Raw genomic sequence first — 23,963 nt, 5'->3', positions numbered from 1 at the left:
GGATCCTCTAAAAAAAAAGTGTTTTTCTTTCAAGATGGAGTCTGTATTTTGAATTTGATTAACAACAATGCATATAAGCAGTGTTTTTTAGACCAGTAAGATAACTGTGAACACATTTCCATGAGTGAGAGTTTGGCTGAGGGGTCTGTGCCAAACTGCACCACCTGTTTTTGACAGTCACATTTTGAGGGATGCAGTGGCTACAGCAAAGGCAGCAGACAGCGGCGTGGTTTAGTTTTAGGGGAGTAAAAGAATAGTTTACAGCCTGCGCACTTCAAAATGAGTGACAGAAAACGAGTCCCTGAGGTGAGACGCGGTGCACAAGAGTCTGAGCAGAAAAATGTCAGCGACACAGACCCAGAAGAGGAGAAGTGCTCATGTGCGACAGAGGATTCAGACGGGACCTGGAAGATCTCGTCTCTGCAGGAGCTGGAGGATGTTTTACATTCAGCTCCGCGCTCCTGTCGACACTGTGATGAGGTGTGGCCGAACCTGTATCTGGGAGACATGTGAGTATCCTGTTCCTTATTTAAGTTTACATATATGTGTATGAAGTGTTATTTACGCATAATTGAAATGTGTGTCAGGTTTATGTCTCATGACAAGCTTGGGCTTTGGCAGCTGGGCATCACTCATGTGCTGAATGCAGCACATGGAAAACTGTGCTGTAAGGGCAGTGACGATTTTTATGGAACCACAGTGAAATACTACGGCGTCCCGGCCAACGACCTGCCAACATTTGACCTTTCACCTTTCTTCTACCCTGCTGCTGAGTTCATTCACCAGGCTTTGACCACAGGAGGTACCGTAAGCTGCCACACCTGCTGTCAGAGAGGTGACACATACGTAGAAGCAGCCTGTATTTTTTATGTTTGTGTCCTTTACGATTTCCAGGAAAGGTTTTTGTGCACTGTGCTGTGGGTGTGAGTCGCTCGGCTGCGTTGGTCCTGGCCTACCTCATGATACATCACCGCCTCAGTCTTCTGTCTTCTGCACGCTGTGTGCAACAGAAACGCTGGATTTTCCCAAACAGAGGCTTCCTGCGACAGCTTATAGTTCTGGACCAAAAACTGCGGGACAAAGAGTTGAAAGAGCCAAAATATGTAATCCTACAGAATCAATCTACTGAGCTGTCCTCCCTTAGTTGGCAGAAGTCAGTGTCTTCATTTACAGCATGCAAGACTGTCTCAATTTGTACCATTCTGCATGTATACAGTAAACAGTGTGTTCATCCCTCCCCTCCCTTGTCCTCTCCTGTTGTGACCTCAGAGGGGACACAGAGAGTCCCAGATCTTTGGCATCAGTGAACAGACCAATCAATGCAACAGCAATGTTAAATAACTCTACATCCAGTCAGAGAGAGAACTCACTGAACACAGAGAGCTAATTTTGGAGCCAAGCGGCATTCAAACAGCCACCTGCTCGTGTCTCTCACCGAGCTGCTCAGTCTCTGGCGCTGAAGAGACAGTGGACGCAGACAGCAGGAGCAGCGTTGGGGTCTGCTGGAGGAGCACTCTGTGCCTGGGGAGAATGTCAGGGAGCAACCAGCGACGGGATCCAGTGCTCATTAAAGAGCTAGAGCTCATCTTGGATTCCTGCACACAGGAGCTCACAGCAGTGGATGAAGTCTGGCCCAACCTGTACATAGGAAATGTGTGAGTGTCTTGTTTTTGTGGAGTTTGTTGCAAGGAAGCATCCACGAGCTCTGCAAGAGAGAAACCAATTCTGTTTCATATGCATCCTCTTCATTCCCCACGTTTATTTGTGTTTCGTGTGCTTCCCAGGGCCGTTGCACAGAATAGAAAGACATTACATAAACTTGGAATCACTCATGTCCTGAACGCAGCACACTCCAAGCAGGGCAGCATCGGCGACCAGAGATTTTACGGGAACACGTGCGTTTACTTTGGCATCCCAGCAGAGGATTCAGAATCTTTTGACCTCAGTCAGCACTTCAAACCTGCAGCTGACTTCATTCATAAAGCTCTGAAGAGCAAAGACGGTATAGTATATGATTACGACACCCATTGTCCCATCAGAACATTCATAGTTTTGTCCGTTTTCTCTGTTTTCTTTCACACTCTGCATGCGGCTCCACAGGGAAAGTGCTGGTGCACTGCATCATGGGCATCAGTCGATCAGCCACTTTGGTCCTGGCCTACTTGATGCTCCGGCAGCGTCTGTCTCTGAGAGATGCGCTGCGGCGTGTCGTCCAAAAACGAGCCATTTACCCCAACCAGAATTTTCTGTCTCTCCTCCTCAAGCTGGATGATCAGCTGACACTCAGACGGAGATTCTGTCCTCTTCTCTGACCTCCATCTCTCTCTCTCTCTTTTCCACCTCCTCCACTCTCCTTCATCACATCACCTCTCCTCTCTTTTTCCAGGTGTTACACTCCACTCTGATGACTATGAGGCAATATCTGTAAATAATGATTTGCTATCAGAATGTGTATGTATAGTTAAAGATATGAGTTTGTTAGTGGTGATTTCAATTCCATATTTTTATTCTACATGCTTTGTAAGGCAGCCATGTGTTGTGAAATATTGTAAATATCTAAGTACATTGTGTGTGTGCCCATTAAAGACATTTAATGATATTTCATTAGAATATCTTGGCTGGATTTATATAAAATGAGGGGTAAATAATATTTTTAAATTCATTCATTTAAAAAATGCATATTACACTTTTTATTACAAACATAACTTTGAAGAGTTTGCATGCTAAGCTACCTTGTTATTCTTCTGTAGTCTCTCTCAGTTTGTTTTGATCATTTCAGCCGAATAATTTTGAATTAACAAGAATGTCTTCTCGGATGAAACATTTCTAATTATTTTCATTCATTTTCAAGATCTTCACTATGGATAAAAACAAGCAACAGTTTTATGTAGTACAGTTAGGCCTACATGTTCTCAAAAATATGATTTTTACAAAAATCAAATTTAAATGAGTGATTTAAGGTTGCTAAATGGATTGAAATATGGACTCAATAGTGGGGGATATAAATGCAGTAACTAAACATTAGACATTATTTTAAACTAATTTTACTTTGATAAAACAAAGTTGAATAATACATAATGTCAGTGTTTACTTTTCGGTTCTTTATATTACAATGAGCGTAACCTATAAATTTGATTCATGGAAAACAACAAATACAGCCAAAGCTAACACGTCACCGGTAAATCTTATTCACAGCCTCGATTGTATTTCTTAAGGGAGCCAGGCAGCAGGCAGTACTCAGCTGATGGGTAGCAACATGGGGACAAATACAGTACAGCGGTGTGTTACATAACATTCTGTAGTCATGGAAACAAAGCAAGTGAGCTCATGTTCAAGTTCACAGGGTAATGCCACACTGTTGTTCATCAGAATAAGACTGCTATCATGTAGTCAAAATGGATTAAATGTGTTTCAAAGTGCCTGAACTGCTGAAGAAAACAGGCTGCTTTGTCACTGTTGAGTGTCCAGAGTTATAAAAGGAAACGGGTCACAGTTACATGTGGGAGAGTGTTTGTAGAGAAATAAGAGCGAGCGCAGTAGGAGAAGAGTTTGCACTGCCTTAGAGGAAGGTAAGTTCATATGATTCAGAGTTTTAAAAGGTTAGTTTCAGGATTGGTTAGGTTTGTTTGCTCAGTCTGTCAACTCTGGATTATCCAGTGAATATGAATGCAGGCTGCACATTAGACAAACAAGAGGAACGCCTAGGATATGCTTTTTGTGTGCCAGTGATGGAAAATAACTGGGAACATTTACTCAGTGAACAAATTTAAGTCAGTTGTACTTTACTTTGGACTTCACTTCTGACAGTTCTGGATGTGAGTCACTTTATAATTATGCTTATTAAAAAATATACAAATCCCATTCCAAAAAAAAAGCTGTAAAACAGAATGTGATCATTTAATTTGTTTTTTTTTTTTTAAATATACACAATGTAAAGCAATACAAAGAACAATAAAATTATTGCTGTGACATATATACTGGGACAGCAGCAACAAACAACACCTGTATGGAACCTTCCACAGGTAAACAGGTTCATTGGTAACAGGTGAGAGTATAATTACTGGGCATGAAAGGGGCCTCCTCGAAAAGGTTCAGTCATTCATAAAGAGCTTGTTAAACATAAACTGAACTTCTCAAATGTGTCATTTTATTTGAGATGATGTTGCATTCTGGTGTGTTGCCTGTCACCATATCTTCTGGGAGAGGGTCAGAGAGTGAGGAGGGAAGTGAAAATGTAATGTGAAGGCACGTCAGATTTTCACCTACGCTGCTGGTGGTGGTTGTTTAATAATGACGACGGCAACTCCCACAGTCACATGTTACTTATGCCATTTTGTTTTGTTTTTATTGATACCCCGCATGGCAGAAACTACATACTGTGTGTTTAGCATTTTCAATGCAAGACTTGTAACTGAGTAACTGAGCATTTTTACAGCCGGATAATATTTTCTCCACTACTGATGTATGTGTGTGTGTGTGTGTGTGTGTGTGTCAGTATGTCTCTTCGGGATCCGCCATACGAACCTCCTTCTGTCTCGGAGCTGCAGGAATTCCTGCTGGCAGACAGACAACCCACCGGGCATGTCAATCAAGTCTGGCCTAACCTTTACATAGGCAACGAGTAGGCTCACACACAGTAACGTGCACACACACATCTATATAAACATCCCTCACTCGTACAGATCTGAATTTGTGATTGTGTTTCAGGGTGGCTGCTCGTGATAAGGGCACACTCCACAGTCTGGGCATAACTCACATTGTTAATGCCGCTCATGGCGGCTCCAGCTCTGGCCCAGGAAACAGCTTCTATGTGAACACCGGCCCATATTTCTACAAAGACATGACAGTGGATTATTATGGTGTGGAGGCTGATGATTCAATACAGTTCATCCTTAGCCCTTTCTTTTACCCAACTGCGCGATACATCAGGGCTGCACTGGCAATGGGAGGCAAGTCAGTCACACTTAGATGTTATGGCAGCACTGCTGTATTGGGCTGCATATAAAGTGGCCACTGAGTGTACATGTGACTGCATATCTGGTGTTGAAAGTAACAGTAAATGTCCCTATCCCAGGAAGAGTGTTTGTCCACTGTCTGATGGGCGTGAGCCGCTCTGCAACGCTGGTGCTGGCCTTCCTGATGATTGTGGAGGGCCTGAGGCTGCAGGAGGCGGTGGCTGCCGTCAGGCCGCACAGGGACATCTGCCCCAACCCAGGCTTCCTGCAGCAGCTTCGAAGTCTCGATATGAGCCTGGAAAGGGAAAGGAGGAGGAGACGACAGGCCCGAAATCTGTAAAGACACACACAGATACACACAAACACACACACAGCCGTAAACAAAAACATATACACACAGACACACACATCTTTATTGCTACAGAGGTCACTCTGTCCAGGATGATGAAACACCATCCCTGACAGAGCTGAGGCAAATTCTGTGGGCAAACAGGAAGCCAGTGGCACCTGTCAACCAAGTCTGGCCCAACCTCTACATTGGAGATGAGTGAGTAGAAAAAAAAAATCCAAACCAGCAGCTTGAAATGCTGCACAAAAATATTAGAATAAATTGGGTTTGCATGTGTGTGCAGGTCCGTGGCACGAGATAAAACCACACTGTCATCTCTGGGTGTGACTCACGTGCTGAACGCTGCAGCAGGCCGACACCGGATCAACACGGGTCAGCAGTTCTACAGCGACACCACAGTGGAGTACCACGGTGTTGAAGCTGCAGACCATCCGGAGTTTAACCTCAGCCCTTTCTTCAGCCCTGCTGCAGAGTTCATAGACAGTGCTCTGAAGAAAAACGGTGCGAAGATATGACATCAGACATCAGCACTTGGTACAGGACTGCCCCCCATTCTTCCTTCTTTATTATGCTTAAGTGTTGTTGAATCCACTTGTCGATGTATCTTCCAGGGAAGGTGTTTGTCCACTGTGCCATGGGCCTCAGTCGCTCTGGAGCGCTGGTTCTTGCCTATCTGATGATGTGCCAGGGTCTGTCATTGGCAGAGGCCATCGCGGCTGTGCGTCTGAACCGAGACATTGGACCCAATTCTGGATTTCTGGAGCAGCTCAGGCACCTGGAGATGAGCCTCAGCCATCAGAGCAGACAGATCACAGAGGAGGACCACTCTGACACATCATGACACATGGACACACACGTCCTTCCACTGCTGCCAAGCACCTGTTTTATTTTAACAAAAAGAAATGTCTCGTAGGTGACCTCTGCCCCAAAAATTACTAAAATGTGACAACTGAATGCTTCCAGTTTTACGTGTCCAGAAATAACCCTGCCGTGACAAATGCTAACTGACCCCACACCTGTCCACACATGACTGACATTCTTATAATGACAACAATGCAAAATACCACTTAAACTAAACTTCTTTTTGTTTCAGTGTGTTTCTTTACTACACGGGCTAAAGGAAAGCAATTACTGTAACATTAGAGGACTCATGAGGAGGACTGTGAGAAAGCATCTGTATGTGTGTGTGTGTGTGTGTGTGTGTGTGCGCGTTGTGGAGGTCAGGTGTTGTAGCCCAGCTGCCTAAAAATATCATCTTAAACACAGAGCCTGAGAGAGCAGTTACCATTCCAGATCTGTGTTTCAGCCTTCATGCTTACTGTTGAGTGAGGTCAACACACACACACACACACACACGCACACAGAGCAAGAGAGAGAGATAGAGAGAGGGAGAAAGTTCACAGATGTCCAGGTGTCGAGGAGAAGTTGTGGTGTTGGTTGCGATTCTATTCGGGACAGGATTTAAATCTTTAAACACAATAAAGAGGTAAGCTTTTTTTTTTCTACCAAAGTACTTTTATTACAATCAGTGCAGACATACCTAGAATAGCAGAATGATCTACAGTCCAGAATAGATGAAGATCAACTGATTACGGGACATCACAACACAACACAGTTTTAGTTTTATAAACTGAGAGATTAATGAAAGAAAATTGAACCAAAAATAAGCAGCTTTAGTTTGAAATTCAGATATATGAATATCAAAATGAAGGAAATCAATACATTTGTTTGTTTTTAATTCGCCCTAGTTGATATATATCACATCAGGTTTCTTATAAAAGTTTAATAAATTCTCAAATAAAAGTATTCAGTTAGCAATTGAAAGATATCTTTTTTTGGCAACTCACTGAACTTGTATTTTGTTTCATCAGCTGGTTCTGTACTATTTCATTATTTCAAATCTATTGTCATAAGTGACTCTTCTCGGTGTGACAAAACTGTACTGATATGTCACCACAGTGAACAATAACTCCCTCCTCTCCGTCTGTCACTTGAACTTGCTAGTGGTGCCCACAGAGATGAGATGTCTGCTAGTCATGGAGACCTGTAGGTACGACCAGCAGGAGAAAAAATGAAGTTTTACCCTAAGAAAACCTCAGCCAATCACACATAGTCACAATAAAACTGCTGAATGGAAACGTACCAAATGTGTGATACCAATTTGTCAGTCATTATTGCTTAATGACTCAGACTGCCAATTAATTTTCTATTGATCAAATTATTAAATTTAATTATTTGTCGCATTTAAAGAACTGATGTTATTTCTACACAGCTCGAATGCCGGTGATTAGGTTCAGGGATGTGTGTGTGTTTTCTGTGCAGCAGAGGTGAGCCATGTCCTCCTGTGTGGTAAAGTCCAGGGGCAGGAACCCATACACCTCAGTGCGGGTGGACCCAGACAGTGATTACATCACACCAGGAACATTAGACCTGGAGCAACTGTTCTGGACCGGCACCGGGGCTCAGTATGCACATGTCAACCAGGTCTGGCCAAGGGTCTACATTGGGGATGAGTGAGTAAACACAGACAGAGAGTGCAAGTGTCAGAATTCATGACAGCAGCTTCATGTTGAGGCTGTGTGTTGCAGGAAAACAGCTCTGGAGAGACCTGGACTGAAGGATCTCGGTATTACTCATGTCCTTAATGCAGCAGAGGGGAAGTGGAACAATGTGCTGACTGGTGCTGATTACTACAGAGACATGGACATCCAGTACTTGGGCGTAGAGGCTGATGACAAACCCACCTTCAACATCTCCCAGTACTTTTGCCCTGCAACCCAGTTCATTCATGATTCCCTCAGCCAACCACAGAGTAAGTCCTGGAGGAAATCAAAGAGTTCCTCTACGCATCACTGCTGCAAGTTTCTAATGAATCCATTCGTCTCTGCTTCATTCTGTTCAAGACAAGGTGCTGGTGCATTGTGTGATGGGTCGCAGCAGGTCAGCGACTCTGGTCCTGGCATACCTCATGATGAAACACAGATTGTCTGTGGTGGACGCTATTGAGCACGTGCGACAGCGCCGCTGCATCCTGCCTAATCACGGCTTCCTGAAACAGCTCAGAGCCTTGGACATCACACTACAGGAGGAGAGGCTGAGGCAAAAAAAACAGATGCAAGACCAATAGCACACAACAGAGCAATCATATGCTCATGTTCACTACATTTTGTTTTTCCTAAATTTATCTCAGGTATACAAAAATGTTTTTATGTTTCCTAAAACCTTTAAACTGTTTTGTTTCTCACAAGTAAAAGGACTAATACCACATTATTGCATTATAAGTAAAAATCCTGGACTGGAAATGTGACTTAAAAGTATGTAAGGATAATCAGGAAAATGTACTTAAAATATCGAAAGTAAAAGTTATTAAAGCTGAAAAATGTCCCCTTGTGATGGTGATAGTATTATATATCATTGCCTTATTATTCCTCATGTATTCATGTAAGAGATTTTCTGCTGTAGCTGGTTGAGGCGGAGTTCATGTTTATAGGACTGTTTATGTATAGGACCGATTATAATTAACAATTAATTATAATGATTAATTATAATTAATGATTAATTATAATCATTTGTAAAAATTCTATGAGAAATCACACCGAGAGTCCACAGTGACGCCTTCACAATGCTGCTGTTCTGTCCAATGAACCCTACAAAATTCACGTTATGGTACGTGATTATACAAAAACAAAAGTTCTTGAGCTGCAGCTGTTCATCTGAGTAGACTTTTGGATCTACTTCATACCTTGAAGGATCAGAACTAAGACGCTTAAAATTAGTTTGCCAAAGTTGACATTTTTTGTTTCACAGGTTTTTAATGCTAATCAAGTTTATGTCATACATACTATAGGTCTCTTACGAGGAATCATTTTTGATTTGAAAGAAATAAAAACCTTTTGATCGATTAAAGTCAAATCTTTAACATTAAAAATAGTCAAACAGAAAAATGAATAAGCAATGTCGGTGTTGGGAGTTTTATTTATGAATTTCAGTGTTCCACAGAGAGGGGCAACTTGAGTGTATTAGTACCTATTGAGACCCACAATAAAATGTCACATAAGGCTTTTTGGTGTACTTAAGGGAGGGACAATATGCACCAGAAGTTTCAAAACATCTCTCATAGTATTCAGCAAAACTCTATATACTTTTTGTCTGTTGTCATGAACCTTTTGTCTATATTCAGTTGCATTCAAGTATATTCAGTATTGTACAGACCACAAAATAACACAAACTGAGGTAAACAGAGATGGCATGAAGACGAAACTATTGCACCCTCCCTCTGAAGTCTTGAATCTGAATTAACCCCCCCCCCCCTCCCACTACCCCCAAACTCAACAGTTCCAACAGTTTTCTCAATATGTGTCATATCCTTTTAGATGTGATTTAGTAAAACACAGGAAAAAAAAATCAGTGTAAATGCCCCCTGCATCCCTCTGACAGAGAACGTTCAAAATAATAACTTTCCAACAACACCAGCTACCTTCGGTGCATTTTAGAGATGGCGGGTCAGTTTTCTCCCCCCACACGCCACCAGTTTTCCATCATTGCTCAAGCTTGCAAGTTTCCCTTCACAGATAAATGCAGGTTCAAATAACACCTGTAGGCCTCTGCAAACTTTAATATTTATAGAGAAACTAAGGAAAAGGCAACTGAGGCACCTTCCCCTAAAAACATAAGGAAAAAGGCAAATTTCCACAATGTTCACAGTAAATTTTGAATAAACACAGTAAAGTTAACATTTGACAGGACCACAGGACTTAGTGGGCAGTGACTTGAACAGATTTAAAAAAAAGAAAAACATCTGGTTTTTCATAACTGGCCTGTTAAAGCTAAAGTCAAAATTCATAAGTTTTAAAACATATCACTACTGCACATTTCAATGCAGTATCCAAAACCTCCCTTCAGAGTGATGTTTTATTCTTTAGTCCCGTTTGTGTAAAATGTGTCCTCCAGTGTGGATTTAACCTCTTGTGCTTTGACTTTGTCTCCAGGGGGAAGAAACTGTCAACACGGGTCTGATGGGCGCCAGTGCTACTGGACTCTGCCAGAGTCAGAGCCAAAATACATTTAGAAAAAAAACAACTGTCCACAAAAATTTCCCATTTAGATCCTTTAGAGGAAGCAAAATTATCACATCCACATTGATGTCAGGATTTCTTTATGGTCATTTATATAGAAACAATCTTTCCTTGGCTCTTGGCTACATGATCCTCTAGTGGCCCCAAGTGGAGAATACAGACAGGCACAAGTCATGAGGCACCCCTAAATATTGGATGGAAATTATGGGTCGATCACATGGACGGATGGCTGATTGGAGAAAAAAAACAAAACTGAGCTATAACAATTGTGGGTAGTATGTGTGGAAATCACACATACTACCCACAATTATCATACGCAATCAGAGTTGCATATGGCACGGTGAGTTTGAGGGTCCAGGCTGAAGGAAATGGGAATCCTCAGTTGAAATCAGGTTTTTCTGGGAAGGTACATCCTGCTCGTCTGATGATGACATTGGCGGCGTAGTGTGCGGCCTTCACGCACCGATCCAGTGGCTTCTCCTGAACAAGCTCAGACAGGAAACCTGCACCACAAAGGGAAGCTTCAACAGGAACCCACAGGAAAGAGCACAAGCGACCTAGAAATGTTCGGAGTATTTAAAAATAAATAAATAAATAAATCATACCTCCTACAAAGGCATCACCTGCACCAGTTGTGTCAACAATGTCCTTGGGGTCAATCTTCAGTACGGGGAATGTCTCAACCTTATCACCTGAACAGACATAAAGAATAATTAAATGTCTACAGAGGACAAGGTACTCAAAGAAATAACAATAACACCATGAAAGAAAAAGACAAAATAACAGAAAATTTTACTTGAAGCCATAGTGGTGTCATCCTTTCCCTGGGTCAAGACCACAATCCTCTGCCTCTTTGTGTTGACTTTGGGCAAAGCTTGGGCTTTCTTGGCAATTTCCTTAATGTCCTTGGTCTACAGACAACATACATATTAACACCGCCAGCTGATACTGCACAAAATACTTGAAAAACACAGCACTAATCGTGTGCAAATTTATGCAAAACGAGACTTGTCAGTCCACACACCTCGAAGTCTTGCTCTTTAGCGAATGCAGCTGCCTCCTGCAGAAAGAGAGAGATTGTTTTACAGACAGAAACGCAGTATACAAAGCACTGCGTAAGCAGAAGTAGCCAATATTATCTGGAGAATTCACTGTGAAAGTCTGGCTTACTGTCTCATTGCCGAACAGCACATCGACGTAGGGCATAACCTGCATGAGGTTATCCTTGAAGAACTGGCAGATGAAGGGTGCAGAGAGGTTCAGGCAAAACAGCTTGTTATTTTCAGACGCGTGCTTCGCCACTTTCAGGATGGACTCCAGAGAGACAGTCAGGAAGAAACCCTGGAAGCAAATGGTGACATTGGGTCATGACTGATCTGCTTTTTATATCTTGATGGGCTCTAATGAATCACTTGAAGTAAAGTCTGGAGCAGAAAGTGCACTAGTGTGTACAGATATTCCCCTGTGGCTTGTCTGGTGGCCTCCCATGGGTACTCAGGTGAAGTGACATGAGTCGGTCTGAACATCACAGGTAAATGACACAACACACTATATTATTTGTTTGGTAGCTACTACTCACAGCAATATAGTAGACGTTAGCTTTTTCCACCAGCGTCCAGTTTTCTTCTAGGTCTAGATGTTTGTCCTTCTTATAACAGTTAGCAGCAGCTAGGTTAGCCACCAGAGACCTGAGAGGAAGAAGATAAAAAAAAAGAAAGAAAGAAGAGTTTTAGACAGATGAGTTATAACAAGTCAACAAATGCTTATAATAATGGGTAGCCACCTGTTATCTCCAGTGACGCAAGCAGCACATGTCCCTGTGGGCTCTTCGTCTTGCTCGTAGTAGTGGGCATCGATGTGGGCCTCCTTGGCTTTCTGCTTCAGGATCTCTCCAAACTTGTCCATGCCAATGCAGCCAAAGAATGTGCCGACATTATGGGGCTCCTGGATCATCCACTAAAGATAATAACAACCACTCTGAGCAGTTGATTGATGCTGCTCGCCAAGACCTACATTTACAGCAAGACTTGATTTGAATGATGTGGTGACAGTGCAGGAAGTTGGTGAGTTTGTGTGTACATGACTGACCTGAGCAATCTTTATAGAGTTCTGTGTGGCTCCTCCAGCATGGTACTCAACTTTGAACTTCTTCACCAGCTCCTCAAATCTACACACAGAAACAAACATGTAATTCCTACAAATCAGAGTCCCAAAAGAAGAGTAAATTCATGTCAGGTTGGTTCACTTCTGCAGTGATGAGGTCGACCACATCTTTTTTTTTTTAAGTGCTTCTGAGTAGTGGTCGAAGCGTGTGTGCTTAGCACCGAAGTCTGATTCTTAGAGGAATAGTGAGAACATTTTTCAAATCTGCTTATTTGTTTTCTTGTCGAGAATTAGATTGGCAAAGATGAAGCTACAGTCAGTAGTTCATTAGCTAAGCTCGACATAAAGACAGGAAACAGGGTCAGTCAGCGAGTCTTTCTCTGTACACATTAAACAAATAAGATGTAAAATGGTGAGCTTTAGATGTTTTTAACCTTTGGACAGGCTCAGGCTACCCATTTCAGCGTTTCCAAACTCAGTGCTCAACTCAAGTGTCTCCTGGATAGATTCGAGAGTTTTATCAATCTTCTCATTTAACTCTCAGCAAGCAAGCAAATTTGCCAAAATGATAGAATTGTTCCTTTCAGTCTTACTTTTTCTTTGATCAGACATTGCCACATTTACATTATTACCGTAATCAGATATAGACAACTTAAACATTAAAAATTTCAGAGGTATTGTTTATCATGAGGCTGTACTTGTACTGGATGTAGTGCATGGCATTGCACAGTTGCTTTTATTGAGTCCACCCCTGTTTTGTGCTGATCTCTGTGCAGCAAGCATATTTCTTCCAGGTAAAAAAAAAAATGCAACACATGCATGACTGGTCACCGATTACACCATCTGAACCATTTGTGCCTGTTACATAACTATGATAAAAGCTGCGCTTTGATGTTCCACTTAGGGCTAAAGCATAAAGCTAATTTGCTCTGTTCCACAGTCTAAATATAGCAGCTGTATCAAACCCACACACAGATATATGTTTGTGTGGTTTATGTGAGTGTTGGAGACAGTGTGTTCACTGGAAAAGCAAAACAGGCTGACTGCTGTTTAAGGGCCTGAGACTGAGCCAGAGGTTGCAGAGGGGGACACATCTGGGAGACGGAGAGAAAAAAAAATGGAGTGCGGGTAAGAGTCTGTTGCAGAAACCCACACTTTTCTTTAACCCATCCAGTCAATTTTGGGAAATCTCCTACATATTAGCATTCAGCCCCTGAGCACTAAAACAAGGTCTGAATGGCTTAAGTACAAGCAGGATCAAGATACATGTGTTAAACTTGTGTGGACTTGCACCTTCATACTATACATACCAAGTGACCGTGGGCTTCACTATTAACCCACAACCACCTCACTGAGCTGACTCCCAAGCTGAGAATCCTGGGTACAAGTGCTCCCTGATATAAATAATTCATTTGAACATTTGGCTGTATCAAGGGTCATTCATCCTCATATCAAGTAAAAGTGAACATCTTCCGTTATAGCAAGTACTATTGTCACTGTAAAGCAGACATTACTGGAGGGCTACTCAGTGATCATACAGTCAGAACACATCAGTATAATCCAGTCAGACAAAACTCTCTTATCTCCTGCTGTTAAATGTTTGCTTTCTGGCTCATGTCTCAGAGGGACTGGGAGGTGAAGCGTCCTGGTATGCTATTGGTTGAGACCGTCTGCCTGTACTGGATCTGCTGCTCTGCCATTGGCTGTCTTATAAAGGAACAGAGGTCAATCGTGGTGATTTCTGGTGTGTGCCTGTTTTGACTGGCTCTGTTCAGAACAGAGAGGACCAAGCTTGGTTTGATCTTAGACTTATTCATGTTCTCCCGGCACAGAATATAAGCCCTGCAGAACGATGTGAGAGAGCTCCACCACAACATGCATTCTACAGGAAATGTTGCAACGTAGGAGATACGAACAGTGCTTTGTGTTTGTCCTCTGCCAGGATCTGGTCATTGGGTTTCAGAGAGTACCTGCAGATGAAAAAAAGAAGGCATTATTTTCTCCAAGTCATGGGAAACATATGCTAAGTTAAACCTGACCAATTTAAAAAAAAAAGACAACTCCACTGTTGAACTCCATACGCAAACTATAAGCATTGCAGACACAAAGACAATGGCAACTCCCTCCAATGGAAATGTGATTAATGAAATCATTCCGTCATTAAATCACAGACAGAGGCTTGCAGAGACACTGTCAAAGTGTCTTTGTTTACTACCTGCCACCACTCAGGCCAGGTCAATATGCTGGTCAGCAATGCGAAACAGATTGTAGTTGGGGATTAAGGTGCAGATTCAGTCCAGCTTTATTCAATGTAAGACTGAATAAGAACAGCGGTTGGTTGGTTTAACTCTAATCCTGACATTTATGTAAGGAGTTTGAGAGTGGACTCTGATCTGGAACCCTTTGCCCTGGTCAACTCAACCTGACAGAGCCTGGACAGACCAGAAGCAGCTACTCTGATTGTTTAGGTTTCCACTGCAGACTTCCTCTATTTCAAAGAATACCAATTAAAAAAAGCAAATAAGTACATATGAGCAGGTAAATAAAATCTCTTAATTGTTACAGCATAAAGGTAAGGATCACTGCTTTTGCAGGAGCCTCATAATTTTAAACATTAACTTAAAATACATATTGATGAGTCACACATGTAAGGCTTAGCCAATACTATGTACGGTAACTAGATCGACAAATAATCACAACTAACATGAAGACAAAACAGGGAAAAGCACTGACTGTTTCACTTAGCTATCACAGTCTAATATGTATAACCTTAATGTAATGCAATACAGCAGTACAACTAATGGATGCATGTAACTCTGCCGTTTCCTGTGCTCTGTCCTCTTGTATCTCCATTGATCAAATTACATCATAAAAGCCTCTTTCTCTTATTGTCAGGCCGTCGCAGGAGTGACCTCAATGACACCAAATGTCTGTATTGCACTTGATTTGACTGCAACTGTACTTTTACAGCAGCAAAAGGATGGACTTAAACTCCAGGACTTTTATAATTCAACATTTTTCTTTCCCTGTATAACACTATGGTCAATAGAAATGTTGCAATATGTACATTACGGTCAATAGAAATGCTGCAATATGTACATTAATGTGAAAGTTTTTCATTTACATAAACCTTTTCTCATTTATTTCTACGACAATCAGCAGTAAGGACTAAAACCACAGTTGCACTTCCTTTAAATGACAAGAATTTTGCCTTCAGGCCTTTAACTTACTTGTCCAAGAAGTCTTTGTCCACTACAGCACAGATATCCAGTAAAGGGTTTCCCATACCAAAGAGTGAATTAGGGCTGAAACATAAAGATTAAGAGTTTAAACAAAAAAACAACAAAAATGCAAAACTGAAAAGCTTGGCTTTAACATGACAGTATAGCTAGCTAACTTCCTTCTTTACCTCCATACAATGTTGGCTTGTTGTTTTTTTTTTTTTTTTTTTTTTTATTCACAGAAACTCATCTTGAATGGCAGCAGTAAGAGGTACATTTGCAGAATCCATGTTGTGCTGTCCTGTCTCTTAACATTCTGAGTCTTTGCCTTTGAAATTTAACTTGGAATAGCTCAGAACCCCTCTTTAAGCACAGTGCAGAAACATTTTACGGACTTAAAAATTCATGTCCGCCCACTCCACTGGATGTGCTAGGTTTTTACCCGCGTTATCTGTCATTTTGCAAACCCGCAGTTTTGTTTCCATGTGACTTCGATCATATGACTTTCACACAGAAAGAAAAAGCAGAAATGGCACATGTCTGAGAGATCTGATTTGGAAACATGCATGACCTATTAACTAAAACTCTAAAAGAATATGAATATGTTTGGCAATGAGTCGGTCATGAATGTAGGCAAGGCAACGGCATGATGGCAGTAGGCTGTGTGTGTCTGTGTTTGTGCAGTCCATACTTCCCTGGAACAAATAACTGAGCACAGGGTTTGAATACCATTGCAAACCATAGTCTTGTGATGCCAAAAAACATTATTTTAAAAGAGCACAGCAACATGTTCACCACTGGGGCTGAAGAAAATGAGACAGCTGCTAGAAAGGCACCTCTGTGCTTTGTGTCAGTGTATAACAATCCCACTGGAACTTGTCTTAGACAACAGAAACCCATTACAGCCAGTGAGTTGGTCTGCAGATTTTTGCTTTTCTGTAAGCAAATACTGAATGATCTCAGTGTTATATGGCTAAATCATCAAGAGACTGTAATAGCATGTAAATAACACATGCATCAGATTCGTGTCTTAGTGTGTTCTTCACTCTTGCATGCTAGTCCTTGATGTCACCGCAATCTTGTCAAAACCCACATGGGGCAAGTCTTTGAACACAGTCCCTAACAGATGCCACCTTCACATAAACATGTGCTAGTGTATTTCCCCCATCAAGCTTTTCTTTCTGCACACGCCCAAGGAGAAAATTGAATAAAGCAAGAGGAAGCCGGATTCAAGAGCGCCTCTTGAAAAAGCAAAAAGCATTTCTGTCACTCAAAAAACAAACACACCCAAAGATGACAAACTCATATTATCATTAAATACAGCACATACATCTACCAATATGCAGTCAGATGAGCAGCCAATTACACTGAAGCAAAACCCACTCCTGTATTTAAATCTATCCTCTGTATGTCAACGTGGCCTTACCTTGCACAAGACATAGTGCTCCTCAGCTGAATACCGACAGACCTGTTGAGCTACCTAAAAACTGGTTCAGAAAGACCAATGTATTCAAAAAACTTCACAATTTCAGCTCAGTGTGCAGGCAGATCGATTTCCCCCTGCAACCACGGCTCCTCCTACTCACGACTGACTGATTGGATTGCATCTGGAGGAGGCAGGGCCACGACTCTGTCTGGTGATTGGCTTGTCTTGCCATTTCCAGCCTCAATCCACTCACTCTTTTTAAGCTAAATTACATCGTGAGTAGCGAGCTGATGACAGAGGAAACAGAGACACCAGCTGTTTAGAGATTAATAATGGAAGTTGCCGTACCATTGTCAGATTTATTATTGTTAAAAAAAAATCAATACGGCCACGTGACTAGTTTGCAATTAATTGATCTGGAGCTCGTAAAGGATAGATCAGGCAATATTTCCCTGCAGCAGCCGTTGCTATACCAAGCAGCGGAGCAATCCTTGGCATTGAATGAACGTGCACAGATCACTCCCAAGTATGTCTTTCTGCAGCTTTCAAACATGCAGGGGCAGGTGGCGGTCACGCTGAACTTAGATTAGATATTGGCACACCAACTGAATAGAGAGCATGCTGGAGTTAACGCTTGCAAACGTTAACGTTTAGTTAACGTTTATATGACAGCAGCGGCGTCTGGCCTAAACGTCCCTAAAGGTAACTAATGTTACTTTTAGCTAACTGCTAGCTGTGTAGCTCGCATAACCACGTTGAAAGATAACCACATCAGAGGACTTTGCACTGGTCGTTATTTGCGACGACAAATTCTCCTCACCGAAGTGGATCATATAGATATTTAATGTTACCGAAAACACCCAACATTGTCAATCTCACAATTTCATGCACTCACTTGTAATGTACACAGACTAGACTGTAAACTCAAGTTTGACTGGCACACGTTTTAGCATACTCAGAAGAAGGTCGTGTCATTCTTTTGGTAGCTTTTTATGGTTAGCTTTCGGTCACCTTAGATTGGCAGGAGTCTTTTTGGTCGGAGGCTCTGTCTTCTCCTCCTCTGAAAGTTTTTGTTTCTTTGCTTGCGGTTCTTCAGAGGCCATGGTTGACAGCGCACGTTACAATCACCTTAACCGGTGTGAAAAAGCAGTCGCGTTAATCAGTATGGTGGAAGAGTATTAAACCTCAGTAGAGCCTCGCAGGCAGCCGTTGCCCCCTACAGGCCGTGTGACGCCTATACAGAGTTCCGCCACTCAAAGGTTTTACATTTAGGTTAAAAACCACTTCCCGATTGAGCTGGTGTCGAGAGTAAACTTACAAGTTTTTTAATGTTAATTTAATGTTGAAAGTAGTGTTTAAAGCGTTCTACAGTAGCATGGAAGGGATTAGTCATTAGCATTTATTTCCAGGGAGTCTAGTAGCTTATTGGTGATTTTTTTAATTACTATCTATTTGTTTACGTTTTTACAAAAATAGACTCTGAAATTACACACATGTGAAAACTTAACTGTCAATTTGCAGAATTTTCAATCACGGCAGACAGGTACATCATCCAGCACAAACCATCACCATGATGGAGCATTTAACAGTTTAAAAAAATATATTTCCATCATAGCTGACCATTAAATGATGACGGCTATTTGTGTTTTTACGTGTGAAACCTGATATGAAGGTAAAAGTGATGGATGTGAAGGCTGCTGTAGTTCTACCAGAGAAGAGAAATACAATGTAATTTACGCCTGCAGGAACCCTGAAAGGTGAAGCTCAGGGAACAAAATCCCACGTAGTCACACGCTGAGCCGAGGATTAGCTGGCCGCAATGGTGCCTGATTGAAAAAGATGAAACTTTTCCCTGTAAGTATCGACCATGTTAACATTTGAGTTCTTTGATATTTAAACAGTTCAGAATATTTCTGAAAATATTTTATTACTTATTTTATTGTTTCGCCGATATGTATTTATGACTTCCCTGTGTTTACGTGTGCATAGATCTGCAGGCGCCTTCTCAGCACACACTTCTGCCATATTGGCACCCAATAATATTCTTGGTACAATCAAGTGGAGTTAGCAGGTAAAACTTTTAACAGTCTGTTTTACTTTGTAGACATCATTTTTGATCTATATTCTTTGTTGCTGTTCCGCTTCCCATTCTCAACTTTATTTTATGTTTTGCATTCATTTGCAAATCTTTAAACAGTTCCAAGTTGCCAATGTGAGATTGCTAGCGAGCCGGATAAGTTACCTAAGGTTGAAGTTAGTTTGACAGATTTTGACAGCAGGCAAATGTTGACAACAGTTGACACTTCTTTACGTCTGCATTGCTTTGTTTACATTTTGACACAATCGAATAATTGCTAGAGAGTTACGGTTTCAAAACTGCTGATGTCAGTTTTTTTCCCGTCTGCTTTACTGAAAAACATAGAGCACTACTAACAACAACAACAACTGCCTCATTGTTTCAGCTGAGATGATCCACAGTCTGTTCCTGATTAATCACTCGGGAGACATCTTCCTGGAAAAACACTGGAAGAGTGTTATCAGCCGGAGCGTGTGTGATTACTTTTTCGAGGCGAAGGAGAAGGCAGTGGACCCGGAGAATGTGCCCCCTGTCCTGCAGACCCCGCACCACTATCTCATTTCCATATACAGGGGCAAGCTGTTCTTCCTGTCAGTCATCCAGACTGAGGTCCCTCCGCTGTTTGTCATTGAGTTTCTGCACAGAGTGGCAGACACAATTCAGGTGCTTAAACTCTGTGTTCATATAGCTAGATAGATGCCAGAATGTAAAGTCAGACATCTTTGTTGTTCTTAATGTTTTGTAGGAGAAGATTGCAGATTGTTTCCCATCTGACACATCACATCAAGTGATCAGGTTTCACTTCCTGAAACCAAGTGATAATGCTGAAGACAAAGGACATACACATTTTCCCTCTGCCATGCAGAAAGAGAGGAAAATGCCATGTTTATTTTGTAGATTGAGAACTTTTCTCAGCTGTATTCCACTAAGTTATGTTATGCGCTCAAAAGAGTTTGACTGTGCAGTCCAAATGTGGAAACAGTTCCTAGTATGTCCTCAGTATACCGTGACTGAACCTTAATTCCATTTTACATACTAATCATAAGCGATTTTTGTGTATGCAGAACTTAATACATTAAAACATCATTGTAATTACTTAAAAAGGTTTCATTTTTAAGTGTGCTGATGTTGTGCAGTATTTCTCCATAGTGCAATGCACAAAGGAAAAGGAAAAGCAACTCAAAACCACAACTTCTTAAACAAATTGCAGCTAGTTTCAGTTAAGTTGCACTTTGATTTGAAGTATTGTGCAATTACCCTGTCGTGCAATGTGAAATATGCAATATCTTGTATACTGCAGAAACAATAAAACAGAAACATTTGTATGTAGTGTGGAATGAGGGGTTCAACTTAAACAAATGACAAATCCATGATGTTGGATTATCTGTAACTCTGTAAGCTCTTTTTTTTTTTGTGCATAGGTTAGTCTACTCCTGGCTTTGGTCTAACTGGCATTTTTGTCAACAGGACTACTTTGGCGAGTGCTCCGAAGGTGTGATCAAGGACAATGTGGTGACCGTGTACGAGCTGTTGGAGGAGATGCTGGACAACGGCTTTCCACTTGCAACAGAGTCCAACGTCCTCAAAGAGATGATCAGGCCTCCCACCATACTGCGATCAGTTGTCAATACGCTCACAGGTAAACAGAGGTCAGCCTGACTGTGGTGTGAAAAGTCAGTCTGAACTGTAATCCTCTCTGTCTGCTTATCTCTAAACCAAATAAAATGTGCAACGTCATTGTGAACATTCATGTTTTTGCTTTCATTTTGTCTCTCTTCTAGGAGGAAGTAATGTTGGAGATGTGTTGCCAACAGGTCAATTGTCCAATATCCCATGGAGGAGGGCTGGTGTTAAATACACCAATAATGAGGCATATTTTGATGTGATTGAGGAAATAGATGCCATTCTGGACAAATCGGGTATAAACAACCACTTGTTTCAACACTAATATGATACAGTGATATGATACTATATGATACAACAATAATATGGTATAATTGTATCTGGTTATTCTTTAAATTTGCTTGCATCCCCCTCAATCTTTCTAATTCAGGTACAACAGTATTTGCAGAGATCCAGGGTGTCATTGAAGCCTGTGTGAGGCTCAGTGGGATGCCTGATCTGACTTTGTCCTTTATGGTGGGTTCATTTTCTCTTATTTCAGTCATACTAACCAACTGCAATGTTTACAGTATGCTGTATTTCAGTCAAACAAGCAAATTTATGGAACAGCTGATGCGAGGCACTGAAAACATAGTGAACACTCAGTAAATGTAAACATAAACAATACACTGAACAAATATGAGCAGAGAGAAACACTGTCATAGGAGGACAGGGTACATGATATTGAAGAAAGTCCAGTCTATTCTGTTTTGTTGTTAGTGCTATGTTTTTCTGATTTTGTGATCTGCCTGTGCATGTGTCCGTGTTTAAAATCTACTCACCATTGTTGATATTTTTTGATGACAGAATCCCCGTCTTCTCGATGATGTGAGTTTCCACCCGTGTGTGCGGTTTAAACGATGGGAGTCGGAGCGTGTCCTCTCTTTCATCCCGCCGGACGGAAACTTCATACTCATGAACTATCATGTCAGCTCTCAAAAGTAAGCACAGGCGTACAGTTGTGTGTCTTATTTATAATAAGATCTTCACAACACAGTCAAAGCCTTCTTTTGTGTGGTCCTGAGCAACAACTGGGAAAACCTAGACTGCCATACCATTTTTACTGAAATCGATCAGTTTATGTCAGCGGATATGATCTAATGATGAATTTGGTGAAGTCTAAAGATGTGATCTGGCAATCAACATCCTTTAGCAGCAATAAAATCTGTCTAGTTATCCTCTTTGGGTTTCAGTGTGGCGGAGTAGATGGAAATTCTGGTTTAGTTTCCACAAACAGGATTCATGGTCTTCACTTGTTACCTTGTAAACACAAGCTGGTTGCAGTCTGCCTGCTAACTGTTTATTGTCACTGTGGTCAGTTCTGTCTGTTTTCCTTCCTCAGTCTTGTGGCCATTCCAGTGTATGTGAAGCAGAACATCAGTTTTTTTGAGACGGGACCCTGTGGTCGCCTGGATATCACAATTGGACCCAAGCAGACTATGGGGAAGACAGTGGAGGGCTTGATGGTCACTATCCACATGCCTAAAGCTGTGCTCAACGCCAACCTCACAGCCACACAGGGAAGCTACACCTACGATCTCGCTACCAAGGTAGCCAGCTGTTTACAAGGCTGTCTTAAGCAATAATGTAATAGGTCTGCGTTAAATGAGATGTCAGGGCACCTTCCACTCCTTAATGTTTTTAGTAAACAAAAAATAGTTAACTTACCAGGAGCATGTCTTATATCTTTGGTAGGTTTTGGTGTGGGACATTGGGAAACTGAACCCCCAGAAGCTTCCTAACTTGAGAGGCACTTTGAGTACGCAGGCAGGAGCCCCCAAACCTGAGGATAATCCCACACTCAGCATTGACCTGAAGATACAGCAGCTCGCCATATCAGGTAATTGCTGCTACATGACCACTTACTTTTAATGGAGTCAAAGTCAAAGTCCAGAAATGTAACTAGTCAGTCGTGGTGGCCCCATTCCTTCTCTCCAGCATTGCCGTTGAGGTTGTTAATGGTTATGGTAGTGGTAACAGCAGTGTTGGGATGGTTTCAGTTTCAAATCAGAGCTGATGTTGTTTATTTGTATTTTCAGTCGCTGCCTCTCTCTCTTCTGTACAGGTCTTAAGGTGAGCCGTCTTGACATGTATGGAGAGAAATACAAGCCATTTAAAGGCGTCAAATATTTGACTAAAGCTGGGAAATTCCAAGTGCGGACCTGAGTGGTGGAGGTTAACAATCCAGTGTGCCAAGTAGAGGTCAAGGTTACCACCTCACTGAGTCATCTCTCCAATATGTCTTACATGTCCTCATTGTAATTAATGAACAATTTTGCATTCTAACGGTTATTTATTATATGTTTGGCATTACATATGTGCGACTGGATGGTATTTGTGGCCTGTAAAGGGAAGCCTTAATAATCATGTGACCTTGTTGAAGTGCTATTAGTCTCTATCCAGTTTATATGTGCTGCATTGTATGCATCATTCCTCTTTCTTTTTAGACTATTTCTGAATATTTTCTGTCTTTTTTTGTCTAACACATTCTGAGTGTTGCCTAAGGGGAATATTTTGCTTTGAAAAGGGACGCTCACGGCTCAGCACCTCGTTCCTCATTTCTTCAGCATATCCATACAATCCTATTTGCACGTTCTGTGTGTATGCACACGTGTATATTTTTTAAAAAAATCTAATGTATCTACTTTCTGAGTAGCTGCATCGTGTCTTGAGGCACTGTCTTTAGTACAGGTATTTTTGCACACATTCACTCTTTAATGTGGCCTTGTAACGATAGGTTAAAGTGCTTTGTATAGCACACTACAGCACAAACTGCGTGTTTTTGCAGTACATCTTAAAAATATGTCGTATATATAAGGTGCATTGTTTGGCTCTGGAAGGGTACAACTCTCTGCAGGGTCAGGATAAGAGCCGGTGATTCAGGCAGTCTGTTGGGAACAATCATGTAAAAAGCACTAAAATCTACAAGATCCTCACGTCATCTTGAATGCAACTTCTTTACTCAGCACAAGACTTGCACAATCAGCTGTCCACATGGAAAATACTACTTAAAGCTCCCGTATGAAATTGAATCTGTATTTCTGTGTCTAAGATGTCCTATAAAAGCTTTAAAGTTATATCTTCATGTGTGCTTT

General features: G+C 41.5%; 6 protein-coding genes across 13 annotated transcripts; 5 read left to right on the top strand and 1 right to left on the bottom strand.

Annotated features, from left to right (window-relative positions):
- Positions 1 to 73: 73 nt before the first annotated feature.
- LOC124066248 (dual specificity protein phosphatase 13-like) lies at positions 74 to 1,315 on the top strand. The gene is made up of 3 exons (XM_046402508.1): positions 74 to 509; positions 588 to 802; positions 895 to 1,315. Exons 1-3 carry the CDS (start codon positions 280 to 282, stop codon positions 1,305 to 1,307), a joined length of 858 nt encoding a protein of 285 aa, XP_046258464.1. The 5' UTR covers positions 74 to 279; the 3' UTR covers positions 1,308 to 1,315.
- Positions 1,316 to 1,338: 23 nt separating this feature from the next.
- Positions 1,339 to 2,599, top strand: zgc:153981 (dual specificity protein phosphatase family protein). The gene is made up of 3 exons (XM_046402509.1): positions 1,339 to 1,655; positions 1,785 to 2,002; positions 2,101 to 2,599. The coding sequence occupies exons 1-3, from the start codon at positions 1,531 to 1,533 to the stop codon at positions 2,310 to 2,312; spliced, it is 555 nt and encodes a 184-aa protein (XP_046258465.1). The 5' UTR covers positions 1,339 to 1,530; the 3' UTR covers positions 2,313 to 2,599.
- A 724-nt stretch (positions 2,600 to 3,323) lies between these two features.
- Positions 3,324 to 6,148, top strand: dusp13a (dual specificity phosphatase 13a). Of its 3 annotated transcripts, none has more exons than XM_046401139.1 (7): positions 3,324 to 3,569; positions 4,496 to 4,621; positions 4,708 to 4,949; positions 5,075 to 5,291; positions 5,380 to 5,502; positions 5,588 to 5,805; positions 5,916 to 6,148. In XM_046401139.1, the coding sequence occupies exons 2-7, from the start codon at positions 4,497 to 4,499 to the stop codon at positions 6,143 to 6,145; spliced, it is 1,155 nt and encodes a 384-aa protein (XP_046257095.1). In that variant the 5' UTR covers positions 3,324 to 3,569; position 4,496; the 3' UTR covers positions 6,146 to 6,148. The 3 variants fall into 3 exon arrangements, with proteins under 3 accessions (XP_046257095.1, XP_046257096.1, XP_046257094.1); XM_046401140.1 differs by having other exon boundaries at positions 3,324 to 4,234; XM_046401138.1 differs by having other exon boundaries at positions 3,324 to 4,621.
- A 503-nt stretch (positions 6,149 to 6,651) lies between these two features.
- LOC124065620 (dual specificity phosphatase 29) lies at positions 6,652 to 8,688 on the top strand. 3 transcript variants are annotated; one of them, XM_046401144.1, is made up of 4 exons: positions 6,652 to 6,790; positions 7,627 to 7,817; positions 7,893 to 8,116; positions 8,208 to 8,688. In XM_046401144.1, exons 2-4 carry the CDS (start codon positions 7,639 to 7,641, stop codon positions 8,429 to 8,431), a joined length of 627 nt encoding a protein of 208 aa, XP_046257100.1. In that variant the 5' UTR covers positions 6,652 to 6,790; positions 7,627 to 7,638; the 3' UTR covers positions 8,432 to 8,688. The 3 variants fall into 3 exon arrangements, with proteins under 3 accessions (XP_046257100.1, XP_046257099.1, XP_046257101.1); XM_046401143.1 differs by having other exon boundaries at positions 6,675 to 6,790; positions 7,630 to 7,817; XM_046401145.1 differs by lacking the exon at positions 6,652 to 6,790 and adding an exon at positions 6,850 to 7,354 and having other exon boundaries at positions 7,630 to 7,817.
- A 571-nt stretch (positions 8,689 to 9,259) lies between these two features.
- On the bottom strand, positions 9,260 to 18,321 carry adka (adenosine kinase a). Of its 2 annotated transcripts, none has more exons than XM_046401141.1 (11): positions 18,141 to 18,321; positions 15,713 to 15,787; positions 14,399 to 14,452; positions 12,468 to 12,546; positions 12,163 to 12,335; positions 11,959 to 12,067; positions 11,550 to 11,720; positions 11,404 to 11,439; positions 11,176 to 11,290; positions 10,985 to 11,071; positions 9,260 to 10,882 (listed from the first exon to the last, which is right to left on the bottom strand). In XM_046401141.1, the coding sequence occupies exons 1-11, from the start codon at positions 18,230 to 18,232 to the stop codon at positions 10,758 to 10,760; spliced, it is 1,116 nt and encodes a 371-aa protein (XP_046257097.1). In that variant the 5' UTR covers positions 18,233 to 18,321; the 3' UTR covers positions 9,260 to 10,757. The 2 variants fall into 2 exon arrangements, with proteins under 2 accessions (XP_046257097.1, XP_046257098.1); XM_046401142.1 differs by lacking the exon at positions 18,141 to 18,321 and adding an exon at positions 17,130 to 17,387.
- ap3m1 (adaptor related protein complex 3 subunit mu 1) lies at positions 17,536 to 23,945 on the top strand. Of its 3 annotated transcripts, XM_046401135.1 has the most exons (11): positions 17,537 to 17,655; positions 18,875 to 18,983; positions 19,119 to 19,200; positions 19,592 to 19,869; positions 20,674 to 20,845; positions 20,988 to 21,125; positions 21,260 to 21,345; positions 21,676 to 21,809; positions 22,211 to 22,418; positions 22,564 to 22,708; positions 22,934 to 23,945. In XM_046401135.1, the coding sequence occupies exons 4-11, from the start codon at positions 19,597 to 19,599 to the stop codon at positions 23,032 to 23,034; spliced, it is 1,257 nt and encodes a 418-aa protein (XP_046257091.1). In that variant the 5' UTR covers positions 17,537 to 17,655; positions 18,875 to 18,983; positions 19,119 to 19,200; positions 19,592 to 19,596; the 3' UTR covers positions 23,035 to 23,945. The 3 variants fall into 3 exon arrangements, with proteins under 3 accessions (XP_046257092.1, XP_046257091.1, XP_046257093.1); XM_046401136.1 differs by lacking the exon at positions 19,119 to 19,200 and having other exon boundaries at positions 17,536 to 17,655; XM_046401137.1 differs by lacking the exons at positions 17,537 to 17,655; positions 18,875 to 18,983; positions 19,119 to 19,200 and adding an exon at positions 19,236 to 19,341.
- The last annotated feature ends 18 nt before the right edge of the window (positions 23,946 to 23,963 follow it).

Source organism: Scatophagus argus, chromosome 10 (assembly GCF_020382885.2).
Source record: "Scatophagus argus isolate fScaArg1 chromosome 10, fScaArg1.pri, whole genome shotgun sequence".
Taxonomy (NCBI): domain Eukaryota; kingdom Metazoa; phylum Chordata; class Actinopteri; family Scatophagidae; genus Scatophagus; species Scatophagus argus.
The sequence above is the reverse complement of the archived record's forward strand: the minus strand, read 5'-3'. Positions and strand labels throughout refer to the sequence as shown.